The sequence below is a fragment of the Anastrepha ludens genome, chromosome 2 (assembly GCF_028408465.1).
Source record: "Anastrepha ludens isolate Willacy chromosome 2, idAnaLude1.1, whole genome shotgun sequence".
NCBI classification, from domain to species: domain Eukaryota; kingdom Metazoa; phylum Arthropoda; class Insecta; order Diptera; family Tephritidae; genus Anastrepha; species Anastrepha ludens.
In genome coordinates this window covers 72,742,482-72,766,599 of record NC_071498.1, presented here as the reverse complement: position 1 = coordinate 72,766,599, position 24,118 = coordinate 72,742,482, and the positions used below count along the sequence as shown (strand labels likewise).

The window sequence follows — 24,118 nt, the reverse complement described above, 5'->3', positions numbered from 1 at the left end:
CCATTACTCGTACATGTATATATTGATATTGGCTATTTCTTACCCGATCTATTATTTATATATGTCTAAAATTTTGAATATGGCGCTACATTAGATTCTATGTCAAATCATGTGTTAAACTCTAGCTAACAAAGGAATGTTTCTACTTCAGAATTTTATTTGAATGTTTTTTTTTATTTATTATACATCTATACTAATATTATAAAGAGGAAAACTTTGTTTGTTTGTTTGTTTGTAACGAATAGGCTCAAAAACTACTGGACCGATTTTAAAAATTCTTTCACCATTCGAAAACTACATTATCCAAGAGTAACATGGATTACATTTTATTTTGGAAAAAAATAGGGTTCCGTAAGATATTTGGATTTTTCGGACACAAACTGAAAAAAATCTTATATATAAAATAAAGTCAACTTTTTGTGTGTGTTCGCTAACCGGCCGTGTCAGCACCGAATTAAACCAAACTTACACACATTGTTAAGAAGGTATTGAAGATGGTTTCCGTCTAGTATATAATATTGAGAAAGCAGCAACAGTGTGTAAATGTAAACAAGCTGGATATTTCCAGGAATACATCAAGTGATTAATAATTATTTACTACAAACAAATGCCCTCTTTTAAAACACGAAAGTACATACAGACAACATAAATCTATTATTATTATTATTGCTATGGCTTCCCTCGCCGGTTATTCAATGGTTTCCGTTTCTTTTTTCCATTTTCACGAATTTTAGCAGGTAGGCGAGTCATAATGCGACAACAACAAGGGACTGAAAATGTTGAAAACATAGGCTAGCAATACATTGACACCTGCAACCTACAGTATACTGATCATACCTAATTTGTCGGTTATGCTTTCAATGTATCTCCGCAGCTTGGAGCGGAGTAAAACAAATAATTGCTCGTTTGCGCTACCTACTCCATTACTCAAATTTTGAAGTTTGGAGTAGAAGCGAGAGCAGAGCAATGTTTTCGGTAATATTGCTGCTACGAAGTAGTTAACGCAAACTCTGGTCCACAATTTATATTGATGCATAACTTTTAACCATTACTTATATATATATATGTGGTGTGCGTCTTGATGTTGTTCCACAAATGGAGGGACCTACAGTTTCAAGCCGATTCCGAATGGCAGATATTTTTATGAGGAGCTTTTTCATGGCAGAAATACACTCGGAGGTTTGCCATTGCCTGCCGAAGGGCGACCGCTATTAGAAAAATGTTTTTCTTAATTTTGGTGTTTTCACCAAGATTCGAACCGACGTTCTCTCTGTGAATGCCGAATGGTAGTCACGCACCAACCCATTGGGCTACGGCGGTTTTTTTTTAAATAAGACTTAACTTTTTAACTTAAATAAAAAAAATTAGCACTTTATAAAATCTGTATGGACTTAATACAATTTTAAATCGTCTATTACTGTTGAATTTTGCTATTTTAGAGTTATAGAGAGGATACCTGGCTTTTCATTGCTATTATTATTATTAACCTTTTTGCCTTTCTTGCTTTCAATATTAAGCAAAACCCATTTGCCGATAAAAACTGCAGCCATTAAATTACCCATGGTGCTCAATTAGTTGGGATGTTTAAATAAACCGTTAAATAAACTCTTAATCAAATGAAATGAAATTCCTGTATTTAAAAAATCATAATATCCACATAAAAGTAGATACATTTCGATAACAAAATGCAATCAATCAAGGCCATTTATAGTAGTGGAGGAAAAAGTAAACACCAATCAAGTGGCCGCAAATTAACCATATAAAGGTCGGAAATCAACAGGCGAAAATAAACTCAGGAAGTAAGTAATATAATCAATAAATAAAAAAACCCACAAATATAAACGGGGAATCGCAAGCAAAATGCAAAAAAATGCATTGGAAAAAATGTAACAACGAATAGGCGCACAATCCCGCATGATTGGAAAAACAACAAACAAACAAAAAAAATAAACGCCATATTAAAACTATTTAAAATATTTTGCAAATGAAAATTGGAAATGAAAAGAAGTTGTCATGCAAATTGGCTGCACGCTGCTGCTGAAATTCATGCCCATTCAATTACTCATGCCAGCCAGCAGCGAGCCAGCCAGCCATGCCATGCCTTGCATTGAGTTCATGCTAGCCATTTACCGGGCATGTTGTGCAACAGACTCGAGTGAGGCGGTGGTGGTGGGCGTCCATCGTCCAACATGAATCCTTGACCGGCGCCGATGCCAATGCCGACCATATCGATGCCACCGTTTCCTGTTGCGCCAGCGATACCGCCACCGTGACCCATGCTACCGCTGCCACCGCAGCCACCACCATGCCCCCCCATCATTCCCATGCCAGGGCCTCCAGCATTCATGGCAGCTCGTTGTTGTAGTACGACAAGACCAGCACCAAGCGGATGTTTGCCTTGAGCCATATGTTCGGCAGTGCCTCCACTACCGCCACCGCCAACACTGACCATGCCCATGCCGGGTAGCATCATACCTTCTGATGGCAGTTGAAATTATGTAGTTGTTATGCGTTGAGTGAGGCGGGGAAGTTGTGATGCCGTAATCAAGCGCAGCGTTTGCGATGGTATTAGTGACCAGGTAGTAATTGAAAATTGTTGCCATTTTTCGAAGTTTGCCGTTTCCGTTTTGTGTTTGTGTTATCGTTTTAGGTAAAGTAGCGGGGAAACATAGTAGTGGTGTATGCGGTGTATTGTACATTGAAGGTTGTATGCGATGCATTTATTGGCAATGATTTGATTAGCGATGTAAAGTTGACAGTTTTCATTACACGCATTCACACACACATATTTGGACGAGGGGAAGCAAATATTTCCGTGGTAAAAACAAAACACAGTGTGCAGTTAAGAGGAGAAATACAAAGAGAATAATGAATTAGCAACGGTTGTTATTGGCATGTATATATGTATGTATGTTTGAAATGATGCCATTTTGTGAGTGCTCATTTTAGTAATAAATTGATGGCAAATCTTATCAGTATTGGGTTTCTGGCAGTACGTTCAACAAGACATTAAGTATGCAGTATACAAAATATGAAGCCTAAATATATCTATGAGGGATACAAATCCCCATATGCGGGATTAATTGCCAGCGATACTGTTATTTTTGGGATTTATAATTTCTTACGAAGCATCTCAAATGGAGTCAGCAAAATTCTCTAATATAGCCAAAAGAAACGTTGAAAGGCACCTTGTTTTTACAACACTTTTGTGGTAAAAGTCACCTGGGTTTTCTGTGCTCGGTGTTCAACCCTTCCAACTGAAATATTAATATTCGTGCTGCTTCCAATAATATTAAAGTAATATGAGTGAACAGCCATTTATATATGAAAAATAAAATTAAGTTCTGACTTTATCACTTCGAGTTCAAACAATATTTTCACTTCAAATAAAAAGTACATTTACGTATGCATTATTACAGTCTGTATAATAGAAGCGTGACCGACAGAATTCAAATGCTGCTAATAGGCGTGTCCTTGTTAGTTTTGTGAGAAATTTAGAAAACGAAACAAAAATTAGTTCCGCGTATGAAAAACAATTCGAAGTGTTTCTATGTACACAACCTAAAGGTCGAAAAATGTCTAGTGTATCTGCAGCAAAATATTTGAGGAAAACGAAGACGTTCACAAATAAATGGGTGCAATGGTAAACCGAAGTAAAAAACGTTGGCGATTTCCCCGAACGACACCCTCCCCAAAGAAGTACAGGAGATCATTGATTTGTTTGTGGCAAAGCTGAACTTATCGCTGCGTGAAGCTGAAGCAGTTAAGGAAAAGTGGTCTGACTGCATAAAAATACACGACTCGAGGACGATCACGTGCAGAACCCCAAATTCCAGAGCACATTAAAAAAAGATTTGCATAGGCTAAGGCTAAGGCAAATTCAGAACGAAAATGGGCAAATGTAATATTCAATTATGCATCTTTCTGCTGATAATCGACAACTTCAAGGATTTGGCCATTTATTTGTGTTTACCGCCAAATTGAATGCAGTTTTGATCAATAAAATTTACCAAAAAGCATTACTACTGCCAACTACGAAAATGTTTGGAAGAACTATAGTCCAGTCAAAAGAGACAAAAAAAATAGCCAACTAAGTAATTTTAGGAGTATGCGAGTTTATGGTTTTATTATGTAAAACCCATCACTGTGAACTTAAATTTGAGTTTTCGGGGTCGGGGTTGTGTCCCGCGGCCGCCATCTTGGAAATAAGGGTGCAACTGGTTTTTGCGATTATCTCGTGAATTTCGAAAGTTACGAAAATATTGTAAAATACTTTTTTGTAGATAATAATAATAACATCACTAAGAAAAGTAGATAAATGCAATGTATATGATATTCGTATACGCTTATAGGCTTCGCTTATGTATTGGTTGCTCCGCTTAGCAGCTCAAAATCATAAGATTAAATGAAGATAGCGAAAAAAACTTAGGGACAAAAATGTTCACAAAGGAATGCTCTATAAAAAAGCTCTGATGTATATTTTCCATAAAATCAATAAAAAAAAGTTATTACGCTTGAAAAAAATTCATCCCTTAATTTTTCGCGTAATTTTGTTTATAACTTCTTTATGATCAATTTTACAATAAAAAGTTTTGAATCAAAGTTGTAGATAATATTATTATCTACTGGATAATATTATTATCTACAAAAAAGTATTTTACAAAATTCTCGTAACTTTCGAAATTCACGAGATAATCGCAAAAAACCAGTTGCACCCTTATTTCCAAGATGGCGCCGCGGGACACAACCCCCGACCCCGAAAACTCAAACTTAAGTTCACAGTGATGGGCTTTACATGATAAAACCATAAACTCGCATACTCCTAAAATTACTAAGTTAAATCTTCTTTTGACTGGACTACTAGCCAACCTTGGAGTTTACAAGAGACAACTATCTCAAGCATCGAAGCCGAATGTGTGTTGAGTGGAAACAGAAACTGGGATCAAAATGTTGGATGTTGAAATTTGGACAACACTTAAGCAAAGGTAACAAATATGGACGCTCAAACAGTTATCAAGGCAAACTCCGCTGTTTTGGAGCCTGTTTTATGATTCGAAGATGTGCAGCCATTATAGCTAATGGTGATGACTATACATTTTATTGAATATATGCGTATAATAAATATTATGAATCCACATAATGCAGTTTGTTAGAATCGAATTGGTCAAACAGTTTCTAAGTTTTGATGGTCACGCTTCACGTAGGAGGAAGAGCTTCCCAAATAATGTTGGTTTTTTTCGAGTTAAGTTGTTGCAAAATAATGAATATCTAAGTCCCGGCACTAATCCCGGAATCCTGGGATTGTATTACCGAGATGACGAAAATTCTAAGATGGCGAAAATCGAAAAATGTACATCCCTAAATACGGGTACGCAAAAATTCCACACAGCGAAATAAAGGCATGCCTCGCAAAAAAAAAAAACTGGTTATTCAAAATGAATCATAAAATTTTATTCTTTAGAGTCACATACACTACATTGTCTGACTCAGAATATACTTTGAACATAAGCAAACTATTAAGGAAGTAATTTCCAAATACAAAAAAATCAACTTAAAATTTTATTCATAGGCCTTGTTAAAAGTACATATCTTTAAAAACCGCAATATTTTTAATATATCAAAATAATTCTTAAAAACTTTAATATAGATCTCTTAAGTTTATAGTTAGCTGTCAGAGAGTGCAAAAAATCACTCTCTTGACAACATTGGGGATTCGTTATAGTATAATTGACACCATTGTTGATTAACCAGGTTAATCATTTAGGTTAACATCTGACCTAAGAGTTAACCTACGGCTCAATAAATTTCGATTTCACAGCGATCAGTTAACTTTCAAATAAAAACAGCAGATATTCTGTAGTAAACCGTGAGTTAATCCACTACTATGAAATTGAAAATCGGCAGTTAACTGAGAATGTTAGTATACTCGGCACTGCTAAAACGGGCAAATAAGAACCACGGTAACTAGCCAGTAGCCCATAAAAAATGTCCCTTCACATCGCCGATCAATGGAAACTTGTTCAATTGCGGCAATGTAATCTCTTTTTGTGTAAGCTGCAATAGCTGCAACAGTGACTATATAGCGGGACTCCCCTTAATAACAACAATCCAATAATCTCGAGTAAAAATAGTGAATTGTATGTGGAATACAGTGAGGAAAAGCGTTCTGGAACAAATTTACTCTTGGCCCTTTACACATATGGGCATTTCGTCTCTTTCAGAGAAAATAGAAGAAAATTACGTAGAACTGGTCGATTACTTAGAACATATTACAAAAATGAGTTGTTGTACAGGGTAATTAATCAGTCAAATGTGTTGAATTCAAGCGCGATGAAAACTGTAAAAAGACATTTAAGTGCGATGTAGATAAGTAATATCTGAGCCTTTTAAACACACATAGATACATACTGGTATGCAAGCTGCACGTACATAATAATTATTTTCCGTTATTAAGTATTTAAGATGTTCACCCATTAATAATTATTAGTAAAAAAATGGATATGCATTTCACAGTTTATTACATATCTATAATTTTTAGCTTCCTATAAAAAAATGTATACTCACTTGTGCTTTGCTCATAATGGCCATTCTGTTGATTCATTTTCGCCGGTGAGTCGGTGTTAAGTTGTGATGCGGTCACAGAACGCGTTTGCAGCGTATTCGGTTTCGAATTCAACGCCGAGCCGGAGACACTTACAGCACCACTATTCGGTTCATCCAACAATTGGCGTAGTCTTTGTAATTGTGCTTCCAGTTGGCGATTGTGATCTTCTAATATTTGCATGCGCGCCTCAAGGCGACCTTTATGTTGGCGCAACAACTTCGCCTCAGCCATCATATCCTAAGCAAAAGAAGCACTTAGCTGGCGACATACTATTTGTAAATAAAAATTAAAAACAAGTCCTACCTGTCCATGTTCGCCAGCGGCATTTGCACCTGCCGCTAGTCCACCCATGGCGGACGTTGAATGTTGCATGCCCCCATCCGCATCAGGTGTGGTGCTGTTTTGTTTGCTGCATAGCTGCTGATATTCTGCTTGTAAATTTGAATTCTCCTCTTCCAAGTCGCGTATAATCGCTTCCAACTCTTCGCGTTGTTCTGCATCCATGGCTGCCATGACCTGTACCGGTGATTTAGGACCACTACCATTGTTTGTCGGTAATGCTTGGCAATATTGGGCGATCAGTTGATGCTCGTCATCACTATCTGGTGTTGAGTTGGAGCCGGTGCAATATTCGACCTGGGCCAGTCGTGAAGCATACATCTCGAGACGTGAGTGCATATCATTCTGGAGTGTGTGTGTTGTGTGTTGCGGGCTGGGAGCGGGGCTCTCCAATGCATCACCTGGTTCAGGTAAGAAGATAGCGATTTAGATTTAGAAACGGAGCTTCATTAGAAAAAGTGCATTTTCTGCAGCTTACCTTCAAGCACACTTTGTACCGGCAAGTAGCCGACACGTGGATGCTTTTTGAAGTACTTGCGACTCTTGAATTTATTCTTCAAAGCGCGCGTGAAGTCGCGCACATCTTCTGTTGAGGTGGTCTGGAAAGGGGGGAAAAGCTATTAACAGAGACGCGAAGTACTTAACTTAAAAGTGCTTTTGTTTTCAGATAATATATAAATCTTAATGACTGCTGCTTTCCTAGATTATTATAACTTTTAATTGTTCTTAAGCCGTTACAGTAATACCTTTCTCCCTATTTTTTAAGTTATACTAATACCATTAAAATGATGGAAAAATCGAGTTAACCAACGAAAGCCTCTAAAAGTAACATATTTTGATTCCTTTTTGTATTTATCTTTTGTCTTTATCTGTATCATTATCTTTACGTTTATCTTTACGAGTCATAAGACCCTCAAATCATGCTAGGCTCCTGGTTCTGAAGTTTTGTTCCCGTTCATATGGCATGACTGGCCAATTCATTACACTTCATTTGAGTCGCTCTAAAACTAGATGTGTATACCGTTGATCGTGTTCCAATTTGCGGTCGCCAACGCTCAAATGTTTATTAATATACAGTAAATTTCTCTCTAAAATACCCTAAGGACCACATCTTTAGATATTGCAATCGTCGAGACTTTAGAGCCATGCAATTGGGAGGCGTGATAATAGTCTTATAAATTCTGGTTGGTGTGCCCCGGAAGGGACTTTTACTACTAAACAGCTTCCTCAGCCCACAGGAGCGCTTGTTGGGGACAGCTATCCCCTATTGGATTAATGCTGGTTCTCAAGTAAAAGAAACATCCTAACACTACAAAATTATAGCGGGCAGTCACTGATCGTTGGATAAACTTATTTCCTTTCGTTGTCGCTCGCTCTTAATTCATTCGCTTCGTGCCTTATCCATTTAAGAAAAGTTAAAACTAACAGCGTAGTTTTCGAGGCTGATGATATTTCAGTATTCTTGACTAAATTTCTCCTCACCATTAAGGGTACCTACCCGTGCTTTTATCTATCGAGTTTCCTCTTCACTTTCTTTTTTAATTTCTTTCACTTACCGTTGTACAGTACTCGTGCATTGGATGGCTAAGTTTGTGATTTTTGGCGTTACGTCCAAAGAAGAAACATTTTTGGCACATATCGAAATTGAAGCACTTGAGGCAGCGATAACGGAATCCAATTATCGGATACTCTTTGCAAATGTTACACTTTGCCTGATGTTACCAATTTTCGGCGCCATGTGGGCATCAATGCGATGTTGCCATTTTGCGTAGCGGAAAACAGTTGTTGAAGTAGCGGTTATAGATGCGGTGAAAGGAGTGGCCGACCACGACGCAGCAAAGTATAGGTATACCGAGAAATGCAAATATTGGATTTAGTACTAGTGACAAAACCACACACACATATACATATATATACACACACTTATGCGCGACAGACAACTACAGGCAAGTGTGAAACAGAATGAGGAAAAAGTTTGAGTGCGCAAGGAAAGCAGGGAAAAAGTGAAATCTATGGAATGTGGTAGCTGGCAGGTAACTGTTGGTATTTGTACGTAAGTTGCAGTTGATTGTGCAATAATTGCCGTTAAGTGGGTGAAAATTGTGCACCATACTGGTTTTTATGGCACTACAATGAACACTTTTGTTGATGTTAATGTTGACGCCGATATCAGTATGTGTCTGTGCAGGATGTGATTCAGGAGGTTGAGGGAGAGTTGATAGTTACGGTTGAAGATCTGTACAGCGGCATGTCATCAATTGCGGACGCGTAGATGCTTGCGGCTGGCGGAAAGTATACTCTATGCACTACGTACTTACCTGATGTTTGGCCGTTTCGGCAGCTGCCAGACGATGGAGCACCGGCATCCAGACTAAGCTTTGCGGCTCATGTTGCAACCAGCCGAGGAAGTGTGATTGTTCAATGGCAATTTCCTGATTGGCATCAATAGCTGTGATGATGGTGTGGACGAGATAGAAAGGGGAGTGTAAAAATATTAAGTACGATCATGTAGTTGATTGAAGTTGAGTGGCTTGCAAATGTGTGGCAGAAAATTTGGTTAAAGTGTAATTAATTAACGCTAAAATGTTGAGTTTTTTTTATTGATCAATTTTTGTGCCATCAGCTTTGTGGTGATTGATTAATTCAAATTAATATTGAATTAAGTTTTTCGTTAAAAATGTTTACCTTCTTGTGAGATACCCGCGCGTTCGAGGCAAGAGCGCACCGAAGGCTCTATGTTGGAGCCACCAAAAGCGGCCACTTCGCCCAGCTGGCGTGGCACCTACATAAGAAAAAAATGTTTTGTAAGTATTTAAGAAAACGTGAAACAATTATGTAGTTGTTTTGCCTTGTAGCACTTGCAACACTAATACACACCTGTATGCAGTCGTGCAGCAGCAAACCCAATTTTCTTTGATCAACTTTTCGTTCTGGGTCCGCAATCAAACGAAATAGATAACGATATTTCTCCTCGAGATGACCCTTGCAGAGCAAAATCAGGCCAACCTGCGTGTGGAGAAAAATTTTTATTAAAAAATGAGAAAAATTAATAAAGATAAAAAATTGTACCAAAAATGCAAACAACAGCACATAAAAAATCATATGCCAAATTGACACTTACCTTAAAGCTCAGAACGCGTATCTGTCCAGTACGTTGCGAATCATATACATTTAATATCCAGTTTATAGCCAAATCCAACATTAATGTCAAATCAATTTTGTCGATTGTCACATAGAGCGAATGCAAGACGGTTGTCATATCTGGTATATCGATGAGTTTGTCGTTTTGTGCGCGCAACGCATGACGATCGAATGATTCGATGGCAGTGGACATGGGTATGCGATCGAGAGCTGTATGTTGGTAAATATTATTATAAAATTGTTAAAATTATTGCGTAAATTGTTGTGTAGCTGCTAAGCTGGAGGTCTTGGCCACGCGTCGTAAATTTGTTTATTTTATGCACTCAACTTGTTTCTGTTGTTTACTCACCTAAACGCTTTTGCACGGCGCGTAATTTCATCGCTGTACGATAGGCTGAAAAACGTATCTCATTTAGATCGGCTAAGCTCTTCATCAATTCAATCATTTCCGGATGATCCCAGTGGGTGGTTTCGCGTTCGTGACTATTGAAGAAAAAACGAAGGAATACAGGAAGATGTGAAATACTAAATTTGATGGTTCAGTATAAAAAAATGGTAATGAAAAGGCTATTTTAAATGTTATTCAGGGACAGTGTGACGTATATAATTGGCGCTTACACCCTTTTTGGATGTTTGACCGAGATCCTACTTCAATATTTTCCTTGATGAGCTTTTTAATGGCAGAAATATACTCGGAGGTTTGCCATTGTCTGCCGAGAAGCGACCGTGATATTAGAAAGAACTTTTTCTGTCAATTGGTGTTTCGTGCCTGGCGTTTCGAACCTGTGCCCTTCCGAATGATAGACACGCAAAAATCCATTCGTCTACGGCGGTCGCAATAAATCTTTCGACAGGTTGATTAATTTTGCGCCACCTTGTATTCTAGCACCTTCTCTAAAACTATAAATCTAACACCCTGATTTGATGGAATTACGGTTATTTTATGGGTGGAAGATATATGTCTCAGAACCGTGACAGGGTTAATAAATACGACAATATTTTAAATTAAAAGTACTCAATGGCTTAAGGTAGGAAAATTTATTTTAAATATTCTATGCTCCGGTGCTGTATACTCACTCAATGTAGTAAGGCACATTGGCAGCTGTCGTTGCTCTTTCCCAAGGCGGCTTTACGCTCTGTCCTAGATTAGGTAATGGCCCAATTGTGCCACTATTCGATGTTGTGCGTCCATCTTCACCATTTTCTAAAGCCTGATTTGCGCCAGCATTGCAAAGTACCTTTTGTCGTTCATCCATTGCAATTTGAAGGAGTTTCATTCTGGAAGAAATAGGTAAGACGTTGACAGAAGGTTAAGTCATTGAAGATTAAGAGTAAAACCATATTAATGGAGTAAAACTGTGCAACATTTTATAGAGTGAGAAATTTCTTTGCGGAATGACTGCGTCGGGCGAGTATATCAAAACTTACAGAGGGTTCAACCCATGGAGGTAACAATTTTTAATAATTTATAATTAGAACTAATTTAATAATTAGAACTAACGCTTTAAGAATCACATAATCGAAGCGAAATATAATGACCGGGCTAATGAAATTAAATTTTAGGAGCAATTTCCTCATTTAATATTCTAAACCACTATTTTCTCAAGGAATGGGGTTTCTGATTTTTTATTTAACAAGTAGTTGAATGACCTCTAAAAAAGGAGTTAGAAAGTTAAAGGTTCTGCAAATATATTTTTGGAAATTTTTTCTATGAGGGTAAAAATCTTCAAAAAACTATTTGGTCACAACTAGAAAAAATTAATTAGGGCAGCAAAAACAAGGTTGGAGTCCACGGGACAAGTCGCTTGGCGTTTTTGATATACTCACGCGCCGCCACAGTGTAATCTTATTAGAATTATCAAGAAAATTTTCAACCCAAGACAAACAGCCTCACATTTTCCTCAATCGACATCAGTGTGATAACAAATTCGATTCTGTGCCTTATACCGACGGCAAAAGGGTATCCTGAAGTGGTAATTTGAATTTTGGAAAGAGAAATAAAGTAGTTATTTGGTGATATTTGTTGAGTTCCGTTAGAACTGATAGAATTGTGAGTAGCTGCCATAAAATGCAAAATGTATGAGTTTCTTTCTCATAAAGTAGGCCTTTTTGACTAGATAATATTTCATTGTTTTCTCCTTCAATCAGAGTTTTAACTCTTCAGTTCCCAACACTTTTTGACAGACTGTACTCTACAATCATACATAAGCTCCCTTCACACTCACCTTGTATTTAAATCTTCCAGCCGTGATAGACACACAGCAGGCACCAAAACTTGATTGGCTGTGAAGAATGCCTGCTGTTCGTTGCAATCGTCCAACAAAGCACCAGCGGTGGTCATTTTGTCGCGTAAACGTTGTAAATGTTGCATTTGCTCTGTGGCTTCCTGTGCTGAGGCGGGTGGCACCCATGATGTCTTTGTCACTTCGGCAGAGGCGACTCGTGAAGTCAAGTCCTCGAGCGTCTTTTGGAATTGGCGCATTTTCTGCAATGACAAAATGTAAGAAAGTTTATTTAAAAACGTGTGTGAACTAACAAAACTAGAAAATATATATGTCGCTAAATCCATTAGTGGGAGAAATCCTTTGAAAAACACATCCTCTCGATGGTTAAGTTCGTTAATCTCAAGTTGAAAATTAATAAAAGTTAAAGTGGGTTGAATAAGAACTTTTCATTTTCTTAACTTCTGCTGAACTCTAATTTTTTTAGTATTTTTTATGATAAATTTTATGTTATTATGTAATTTTTAGCATTTTGTTGCCTTTCTTTTGGCTTTCGAGTTACTTTCCTTTTTACATTTTAAGTATCAGATAAGGACGACATTTTAACTTCACTTGTTTTTATGTATTCCATTCGAATACTTTCTTTTCCAGCTGTTAGGAAGAGAAATTAAATAAGGGTGAAATATGTAGCTTTTCCGTTGCAGGCAGGAAAGGAAATAACAAAAAAAGAAATGCCGAGTAAAAATTTTACTTTCGCATCCCTTTCAATATTTTTTATTTTTCATTTAATTTTAATTGCATATTTAAATCGCATTTTTGTGACTGTTTCTTTTGTACAAATTTATGTACTTATATGTATGTATGCAGGTATTTTAGTGCAGCATTTACAGTCGAAAGTTGACCTGCAGCTACGGTCAACTTATTAGCAACGATACACAAGTCTTCACTTCTAGTGTAGACTAGACTTAAAAAAGAGTTATTTAAATATATTACACATATGTATATACATGTACAGATCTCCACATCTTCTAAAATAATGCCCTACGATATCTATGTACGCTAATAACTATAGGGTGGGCCAGGTAAAGTTTGCTTTTTGAATCGGCTATAAAAAAAAACTAATCAATATTTTTTCAAACTTTTTTTTATTTTGAAGATTGAACATTGTCATTTATGAATGAAAAACAATATCGTTCAAATGACTGCTACGACTGGCTTTACAGTAGGCCATTCGATCAACCCAATTTTTAAGCACATTTTCGATTGTTTGGGCTCCAATTTCATGAATGGCAACTTCGATTTCGTGTTTTAAAACATCAATCGTCTCTGGATGGTTCGCATAGCATTTGTCCTTAAGGGCTGACCACAAAACATAGTCAAACGGGCTTAATTCACAGCTCCGAGGCGGCCAATTGATATCGAAATTCAGAAACGGTAGCCAAAAGTTCGAGTGTAACTTCGGCAGTGTGACAAGTTGCACCGTCCTGTCCAAATGTCATCCATGTCATCCTCTTCAATTTTTGGAAACAACTCGTTGAGCATGTCACGGTAACGCCATTTACTGTAACCGCGGAAGAAGAAGAAGACTCACCACTTTGGAAATAGGTTTTCAATATTTCCCAATTTTGTTCAAGCGTATAGCGTCCCATTTCGTAAATGTCAAACCTTTAAGTAAATTATGAACTCATTTGAAATGTCATTTGTGTTACCATTCTCAAAAAAATAAAAATAAATAATTGGCGCATACACCCTTTTTGGGTGTTTGGTTGAGCTCCTCCTCTTATTTGTGGCGTGCGTCTTGATGTTGTTCCACAAATGGAGGAAAACGTAAAAAAACGGTTTCCTTTACCGTTACATAAATACAAAGGATTTGAAAAAATTGCATTTATAATTTGTAAACAGAATAAATAAAGTTATAATGATTTGTTTTTGTCCTTTTGCTATAAACTGAAAATTATTTGCACTGCCTCTATAGAGGAGCCGTCGAGCTTGAAGACAAATCTTAAATGGGACCGCTACGGAGTACTCGAGTACAAAGGGTTAAGGTTGTTTGTTTGTGCTTTGGTCCCATATGAATTGCCATGCCGTTCAACATATTGTGGTGAGACATTGTGGGCATGCCTAGGATAGTTTAAACACTTCTGTACTGAAACTTGCGAACGACATTCACAACGAAGGTAAGAGGTTCCAAGTCACGACTGAAGCCAATGTAGATCGTTTTTTTTTGTTTTTTTTTATATATTCATGGAACTATTTACTTTGAATACGTTTTTAGCGGTTGCACACAAACAGTTCGATATTGGCGGAAGCGGGCCCGCATTTTCTATGTGCGGCCCGAACTCACCGAGAACGGCAGAGCCTTCCACTACGATAATGCATTAAACGTTCCTTATTCTTTGTACAAAAGTTTTTTGCAAAAAAGGGAGCTCCAACGTTATCTTATTCACTCTAGGGTCCTAATACCACTCTGTGGGATTTATTTTTGTATCATAAAATAAAGTCGTACCGCAAGGAAATTCATCTGTAATTGGGCCTCTGAATTTCAGAGTATTACAAATACGTTTCCCTTATGAAACATTATCCAAATCATTGAAGACAGTTAGAGCGAGGTCGCTAATAAAATGTTGCTCACAACTACTTACTTGTACTTCATTGACAAATTCTATGAACTTAATTGTTGATCTCGTACGTACATGCATATGTCTGCACTCTTATTTTATCACTTTGACTTGGACCAAGTTTAAGAAACGCTGCATGAAAAAAATGTGTGCTTGAACTCGCCAAATACATAGATTAAACTGTTGTTTCCATGAATAACAACTTAAGCTCAAGATCACGACAGCTTTCGTTGAAAGCTTCAACTCCACAACAGTTTTAGAGTTTGAGCAAATGACTTAATGACACTATGTGTCAGGTTATTGATTATTGGTCTACATATGCTACGCTTTACTCTTCAAAATACTTCATCTAAACCCAATATTCTTACTATGACTGACCTCTTAGAGTGTAGTGGGGTTGTAGTGAACGTATTTGCTCGTTCTGTGGTCATACTGACCAACGGTGATTTACTACTTTTCCCGAACTGGCGTTGTATTCGAGAAGACAGTGCGTCAGTAGATTTTATAAATGACCCACTAAACCCACTAATTTTTCGCGTATACTCGTATCCCGCGCCTCTGTAGACTATTTCGTAGTCCGTAAAGACACCAGTAGAAGCTAAATGTTATTACGCGCCGCTAGGTCATTTAATCACTATATGCACTTCAGGGCAAGCGAGGATTTGACCTCAAACGATGATGAAGTTTCTAATGCGGCTTGTGTTCTTCTTTAAAAATGCATTAAGAGTTGGCCATCGGGGCCGACATCTGTAGGCAGCTAAGATCTAAAGATCTCGGCAGCTTTGGCAACCAGCGTGTTTAGGTTGTCTGGCCACCTATACAGGGTACTCTCTCGGAGATGCCGCTCAAGAAACTAAAAATCTTCCATGTGAAATGATTCATAAAAAGGATATGTTCCCTTTGCGCTCATCCATTCTTACCATCAGTCTATGAACGCGTCCTGTAAGTTTGGTTGATGTGCTCCCAACGCGATAATTTTGCTGATTGAAAACCCAAACAAAAAGTGAACATCATTACTGAATTCAATTTGACGAAGGCTCTTTGTGAGGCTTGCTTAGTGAGGCCTGGTGTTCGATGTGAATGAAGTCTTTGCTAGTGTTGAATCTAATAGAAGGTTGTTAATTCTATCACCAATATAGCGCCAGAACTTCAATCTTTTGAAAAAGCTGAAACTTTTTATGGATACTCCCTTTATTATTCAAACTCGTTGTTGTTGTTGTAGCAGCAATACGAAACTCTGTCGGTATAGTGTAAATCATCGTTCGCCTTCGTCCAACTAATCTAAATGTAAGCCCAGGAAACTTGCTGTTTCGACAGGTTGGGTCCAGAGGGAGAGGAGTGTTTAATTAGTGGGTTTGGCGGGGCATGTGAAAAGGTGGTTAGAAGTTTAACTTGCTACAACATCCAGAACGTAATTGTGTTAAGATTGCGCGGGTCTGACGGGAAAGCTAGAGCTCTTCATCTGCTGTAGGTGGTGGTCAGACTCCGATTACGGCATTCGGTGGTCGAGAGGTTAAGCAGGTGGACAGCCGACCCTACGTCAACGGATTGACTTGGGGGTTTCCCGACCAAGGGCTGCCGCCCCATTGAACTACCTCTGTCTAGTGAACCGTATTCAAACTCGTCTTCTAGTTTTCATATTCCAATAATCAGTTTCTATTTGTTTCACCACTAAAATCTGATATAACGGGAATTGTGTGGCTTCACTATGCATATTTATGTACACGTATACACAGCAGGATACCAGAACAAACATCTACAAATACAAATATAAATATGTGTGCAAATGTATGTGTATATGTGTTTACAAGTACACATACCAGCAAATGAATAACATGCCTACAGAAAATCTACTGGCGAGCTTTTAATGCATTGGAATAAATATTAAAGGACTACCTTTTAAAACAACTGAGTATTGAGTACTGAGTCACCTGGCGTATATGGTTTTGTAGCTATATTTAAAAATAAATCCAAAAAAAGTTTAGGTTGCGACTGTGGCTATCTCTATAGTTTCAAAATGTCAACCCCTTTTGACCCGATAAAAAATTAAGTTTACAATTGGTGTATTCCCGATGGGGTCGTAAGTGTTGTGGTTAAAAATATATGTAGAGTGTTCGCAGTATTGATAACGAAAAAAAACTAAAGTTTTTACAGTTAAAAATTATTGATTGTGGTTTAAATGCATCTAAACACTTATTTAACTGTTAAAAATTTTACGAAACAGCTCAAAACAACACCTATTTAACTATCTAAATATATTTTGTATAAGTTCCTTTCGTTTTATTTCAACATTGAGGAAATACAGAAGGTTGCGCATTGCGATAGAGTAAATATATTTAATTTTTTTTATCTATGCTGAATGGTCATGAAAAGGCCAAATTTTTTGGTTCTTAATGGGCTAACTTCCTTTTTTATACTGGAGGTATTTTGCTTTATTCAATTTTTCAAATGATGTGGAAAGTTTTGCTCAGTTAAGTTTTATCAATTGTTACAGCATAGACATTCCTCATAGATAATTGGAATTACCGTTGAAGTGATAATCTTTGACTGGATATATCGTCCTCCTTATGTCAGAAGCTTAAATGTGCATATTTTCCAATTTTGGGTCAATAAGCTGACTTGTTAACCTTTGGATATTCCATGTCTTCTATATGAAAGCAACTCTGCTAATTTTATGAGGGCAATAAAGTTTTTTCTACACATAAACAATTTTTCCATCTATCAGGCCAATTTTCTTCAAAACTATTTCGTCTTATGTTATATATTATAATATATTCCCAATATGAAATAAATCGGTTCACAAATATAAGTTTTTGAAATATTTTATATCAACCCCATCACCATATGTGGGAAAAATATATATACATATTTTGAACGAAAATACCGAGCAGATTTTTCTTCAAAAATTCCATAAATATCCAAAAGATATATGTAGACTATGCATACTTTGAGCAGTTGAAATGTCTATCTTCCATTCTCCCTTTAGATGTAAGGGGCTCCAGCTTATTTTCGCAATTTTAAAATTTTCTACAGGGTGATTTGCGTGCACATGCAGGCGTAAAGTAAACAGATGGGCACTCGATGCTCTACATATCGTCGGCGTTACTGCTGCAAGAAGGTCTTTGCCTTTACCATTGTTATTGGTGTGCTTTTGTGTGGCATAGTACTATTCTGCAATGCCTGCATGTTACGCCAACACATGCACATGCTCATGCGGCAGACACACCCACACTAAAAGAGATATGTAATTATGGCTGCCGCCGCACACATTTGCCTACCTCACTTCCCGCCCTCATTCCTCCTTCCAGCAGTGGTATAGCAGTCTCTGTGACTGACGCTTTATGTGCATTTATAAAGATAGAAATGTGCATATATAAACGTATGTATCTAAGTATGTATGTGGGTATGTAGGTATATATGAATGCTGCACGTAATTAAGTAATTTCTTTATTGCGATATTCGTCGCGAGCGGGCCGTAGGGAGTGCAAAAGCGCAAAGAAAGTGACATTAGCATAATGGGCCTAAATGATGATGGCAAAACAAAAGACTGCCAATGACGGAGGAAAGGATATGGAAAATATGAAATTATATTGTAGTTAAGAGAAAAGCGGAGAAGTTCGTAAGCTGCAGTATAAAATGTGACTCAGGCGGCAGCAGGAAGTCAAAAAGTTGGAAAGTGTCGCCGGAGAAAAGAGAATAACTCCTTTCGGCAAAACTTAGGAAATGAAATGAGCACAGGATAGGAAGTTGATGCATCCACGTTAACTGAGATAACTAGCACTCAGCGGCGCGTTTAACGAATGAATATTAGTTAGCAGTTGGTTATAAAATTAGCAAAGTTTTAGCCACAGCCATCACGAGATGCTTTCCTTTGTCACATCAGTAAAATTATTTGCATTCAGTTCTCTTTGTGTCTTCATTTTGGGGCAGGAATACTGCGTTCAGGAAAAATAAAAGGTGGGAAAGGAAGCTTTTTTTAGAACTTAAATGCTTGCCAGAAGCAAGCAAAAGCAGGCACAAAAGAAGACAAAGAAAAAGGTTTTAACTTAAAACCACTTTCTGTCATGCCGTTTGAACTTTTCCAACCTTTATCGGAAGGTGGATTATTGGTGTTGGCTTTTCACTTGGTCAACTAATTAAAATTCGCAAAACTATTTTAACGAATTATTTTTAGGAAAAACTGGTAGTTGGACAAATATTTTTTTATTTGTTATTTTAATGAAAAGTGACGCTTGATCCCCAGTTTTCAAAAACAAGGAACAACCACCAGATGACACTCTAAGACAATTGTTTTAAGTTCTGTATTGTTTTAGGTTGCAACATCTGTGATTAACTTTCCTACCAAAATTTTATCAGTTTTTTAAATTTACAAAAACGAGTACAAAGAAATTAATTTTTGTGTTAAAAATGGATTTAACTGTGTGAAAACCTTAAAAATTATTGTAAAACTGTTTCACTACTGATACTTTAAAGAAAACAGCGGTTTACGAGTGGCATGAACGCTTCCGAAGAGATCGTGAGTCCGTCGAGCATGACCACCATACCGGCAGGCCGTCGACACCAAAAACTTATAAAAACATCAATAAAGTGAAAGAAAAGTTGATCAGTAACCGCAGATTAACCATCAGACCATCAGAGAGCTGACAGAGGACTTAAACTTTGCTTATGGATCCGTTCAGGACATTGTAGTTAAAAATTTGTTTGAGTTGATCTCAAATGACCTGAATTTCATGCAGAAAAACACCGCGACAGAGGCATGATTTGTAAAGTTTAGTCCGAACCCCATATTCATCTAACACAAGTGGGTTTAGAAGTACGATACCTAATCCAGATATCAGGCGAATCAATGGAGAGCTCAGAATAGACCAAGACCAAAAAGCCACTTCGTTTTCGATCAAAAAAGAAAGTGCTGCTCGCGACTTTCATGGATTACAACGATATTTTACACCATATATTTTTGCCATAAGGACTATTATTTGGGCGTTATGCGACGTTTACGTGGAGTTAGGTTAGGTTAGGTTAGGTAGCGATGGTTGCCCAGAGAGTAGGGCCACTTGGACGAAAAAGTTTGGTTCATCCTTTGTGATACCATTGCAAGAGGGTGAAGGAAAAAAGGGGAGAAAGGGAAGGGATGGGGAATGGTGAGTGTTTGTGGACTACGAACGGTGACTAGTCTGAGGTTGTGTTAACCTCTTTATGCTGCTGATGAAGTTCATAAGATTTTTGTTATCAACACCTGCTATATCAGCAGGCGCAGAAAAGAAGTGAGAACCAAAATGCTTGAATCTTAGTCCCGCGAAGGCTGGGCAGCTAAGGAGCAGGTGCTGAGATGATTCCACCTCATCCTCCATACAGCTGACGCAAAAAGGACTCGAAGTAATTCCGATGTATGCCTCGCGGACAGTGCCCCGTGAGGATGCCCACGAAATTTGAGAGATGACATTTTGTCATCCCCAGGATATCCCTCTAACGCCTCCTATCCAAACGTGGCCACAAGGACTTCGCGACCCTACACGTTCGTGTACTTGCTCAGCGCTCGCTGAGTTGGTGCAGAGCCCATACTTCCAGGAGTAGAGCGCAGGTTGTCAAGGGGATCCCGATCCTCTCCTTTCGCGGGCACATTACCTCACAGGTCCTTTGTCTGGCCAGCTCGTCGGCTTCGCAGTTTCCTGCAATGTCACTGCGACCAGGTACTCAAATTATCTTTATGTCGAAGAATTCTGATGCAATCGAGAGTGAGACCAGGCATTCCTTGACCAGCTTCGAATGCACCATAATAGAGCCTAGGACCCTAATAGCCGCTTGGCTATCGGAGTAAATATTTACCTTCTTAACAGTTATTACGTTTACGTGGAGTAATTCGCTCAAAAATGAAACTGTAGCAGTTCTCGCAACAGCCTAAATAACTTTTTGTGTTTTTGCTTGTTTTTGGAATACAACACTGGTTCACAATGTTTCGCCCCACTTTCGATTCCTTTCCCATTTGAACATCATTCAGCTCAGTAGTTTTTCAACATCATTTCTGGCTTTAACATTTTAATCATCCTTTACAGCGATAAACTGTAACATAAAAAAGGAGGCAGGCATTCAAAATAAAATATTAAGAGAAGGGAATGTTACTGACCCCACAAGCGAAAGGAGCATAAACGAGCATAACGGCATAACGAACTAAGCGAGAAAGCAGTATACCTATACTCGTATTCCGTCTATTTTTTACTATTTTGCGTAAAATGTTTGAGTTGTGAAAATTCACGAGTGCTGGGAGGAGAAAAAAATTCAACGGCTAAATGTAAAAATTGCAAAAATGGAAACTGCAACATTGTGCAATTTAATATCCTCATGTAATGGTAAAACCTTGGAACTGAGCAAAGAGAGCAGCAGATATTAAGTAGAGTGTTTTGTTGTTTTCTGTATGAGCAAAGAATGCGGGCAGGTAGACAATAAAAAATATGTAAAAATTGTGTAAAAATTAAGAAGAGGAAAGGAGGAGTGCGAGCTGATATGAAAAGTTTGTAAATAGGGAATACGAAATAAGATGTGAAGTAAAATAGTAATTGGATAGCAGTAAACGCCCCTGACATAAATCCTTGTAGAAGCCCTTGTTTGAAGATTATATAAATATGTACGTAGATAGCATTGATATGTGTTAATCGGCTAAACAAAAGGAGAGGACAATAGTATTAAGTATGCATACATAATCTCAGTGGAAGCAGTTGTAAGGCATCCGCAAATGCAACCCTGCACAGTAGAAGTAAGGTAGATGGCTGCGCTTTGTACAGAGTGCAACAATGGTAATGAAGATGCCGCCAATCCCGGTGTTTCGGGAGCCCCGGGTTTCAAGTTCTATCTACGCGATTAATTAAAACTATCTTAGTTTTATATAAAACCACTACGCTTATTGAATTCTTTTTAAATTCGGGAAATTCTAGCACGTTACGAGTCCCGACATTTCGAGATTACCTTAATATGTTCAAAAATTTCGAAATTAGCTCTCTAGTATGTCAACTTTGACTTATGCTGTTGAATCTTGGCAGCCATAAAAGAATCGAGAAATAAACAACTCACGCCGAAGTGTGGTCTCGCCCATAGACAAAGCAAATCCTGGGAAAGAGTTTATATTATATAAACCGAGTAGTATTTATTCACTGTTTATGTATCTCGTATATTTCAATATACAGAAATGCCATTATGCTAATATACTTATGCACAAGAAAAGTTTCCCACATTTCGCACCTCTGTGAAGCTCATATATATAGTATGCTTTTACTGTAATTTGCAGATTGGTACGAGTATAATCGCCTTTAAGATGGCTGATGAACGATTCAGATAAGATTATTGAGTGGCGGAAAAGAATTATACAAAACTTTGTTCTTAATAACAATGGATTCTCTATATTATTTATATATTATTTTACTATCAAATAATTACAATATTGATATATAAATGTATGCGTGCATGCCCTTTGACCTAATTTCCAGTTTGAATATTGAAACTTCAGCTTGAGACGTGTGGCAGACTCAACCCCTTCACCACTCTGATCATTTTTGGTACATATACAAATAAACCTCATAATTCTTTTAGGCACTGTAAATAACCGTTATGTGTAAATATTAGTCAGTTTTGTGTATTAAGCGCTTACAAACCAACATACATATGTATGTAAGTACAGTAGGAAAGCAGCAAAGTTCAACAGCTTTATGTGGTAAAGGAGCAGCAGCAATTAAATGAAGGATAAATTGCGGTTGAGGAATAACAGTTCAAAAACAGTAAAGTGCAAAGGAAAGCACAAACAAAAATACTATAAAGATCAAAATATAACAAAAGAGAAATGAAAAAGCTCCAAGGATAAACTTTATTACAGGCTACACGAAAAAGGGGAGTCTACAAATAAATCTCATTTCATTTCATTTTTATTTATAAACGTAAACTACTTTTACAGAAAACATATTTGAATACTTTAGCGCGCTTTTCGCTTTGACCAACAAAATAACGCTAATTTGCAGTTGAATTTTAAATGCAATATTTAACACTTATACGACCCCGCCAACGCCAGTTATCAGTCAACGCCCATCGGCCAGGCAAATACCAACTCGAGAAAACTGCTTCACGTGGTTTGAACATTATTTGATTTTTTCCTTTTGGTGTTATTGGTTAGAGGGGCAAATTTAGGTTACAATAAATGAATGAATGTCCATGGCCATAAAAACTCAGTTCTCAGCAGTAGCGGGAATGGCGGTCGGTAGAAAAGTTTTGCTTTTAATGAAAATGTTTCACAAATGTTAATAAAGCCGCAAAATATGAGTAGTGGAAGTGGTGGGTCAGAAAAAAAAAACTAAAATGCTGTGTAATGAAATGTTGTACACGAATATATGAATCATATGAACATACTATATAGGTATGTATCATGATGGAAAGAATAATGAGATGGCGCCTATCGTGGTCCCGTTACTTTGCTCTCAGCGAATTTGACAACGAGTTACGTGATTTTAGCTCCAGTATGGCCAGATTACCATTTTCGTAACTTGATTTAGCATTTTTTTTGTTATTTAGTCTGAGAGTTTTAGTTCTTTCTTGATGACATTTTTCTAGCCTGTTCTAATTAAAAGTAATGTTTATAATTTTGTAAAATATACATTTTTTTTAAATTAGTTCAATAATTCACTTAGTTTTATTTAGCTTTACTTTTTTTAACACCTGGTGGCATTGCCCGTGATTGCAGGTGTTGTTGGTGTTCTTCTGCTTTCGGCAGTCAAATCTCTCTCTCGCTACTGCAGTATTGCCTACCTTTGGATATAAAAACGCACTAAAATGCCCATTCAAAGAAAATAACCCAACAAATTGTTATGCGTGACAAATTGTCTTTAGAATGTGGGTTTTTTTTTTAATAAATGTGCTATGCTTATGTACAATTTAATTTATAAGTTATTTTTTGGTCAAGCGAGACTCTTTTGTTAATGGAACGACTTATTTGCTGTATTCGAGGTTATGTAACTAGATAAGGTACTCTTTTTGTAAAAATGTCAGTATGGTTTCTTTAGTACTTTCTGGTACTTTATGGCTTATTTTTACAATGAATACATCTCTTGATGTCCTATGTCCCACTAAGGATTGATGGCCGGAAGAAACGATTACACCTCTATGGGTTTAATCCGCATTCAGTAAATTCAAACGTCTTTTAAAATGTGTAAAAAGTT

At 37.4% G+C, this 24,118-nt stretch overlaps 1 protein-coding gene across 2 annotated transcripts in view; it reads right to left on the bottom strand.

Annotated features, from left to right (window-relative positions):
• The window catches only part of LOC128871815 (dystrophin-like), a 47,810-nt gene that overhangs the window by 5,422 nt on the left and 18,270 nt on the right, over positions 1-24,118 (bottom strand). The window contains exons 2-13 of one of the 2 annotated variants that reach the window (XM_054113897.1): positions 12,310-12,569; positions 11,162-11,362; positions 10,434-10,567; positions 10,065-10,294; positions 9,821-9,949; positions 9,629-9,725; positions 9,262-9,392; positions 8,500-8,655; positions 7,422-7,542; positions 6,908-7,344; positions 6,565-6,841; positions 2,131-2,478 (exon numbers count right to left, since the gene is read on the bottom strand). In XM_054113897.1, coding sequence (XP_053969872.1) covers positions 2,131-2,478; positions 6,565-6,841; positions 6,908-7,344; positions 7,422-7,542; positions 8,500-8,655; positions 9,262-9,392; positions 9,629-9,725; positions 9,821-9,949; positions 10,065-10,294; positions 10,434-10,567; positions 11,162-11,362; positions 12,310-12,569 — 2,521 coding nt within the window. The remainder of the gene's footprint in view (positions 1-2,130; positions 2,479-6,564; positions 6,842-6,907; positions 7,345-7,421; positions 7,543-8,499; positions 8,656-9,261; positions 9,393-9,628; positions 9,726-9,820; positions 9,950-10,064; positions 10,295-10,433; positions 10,568-11,161; positions 11,363-12,309; positions 12,570-24,118) is intronic. The other variant, XM_054113898.1, reaches the window with a different exon arrangement.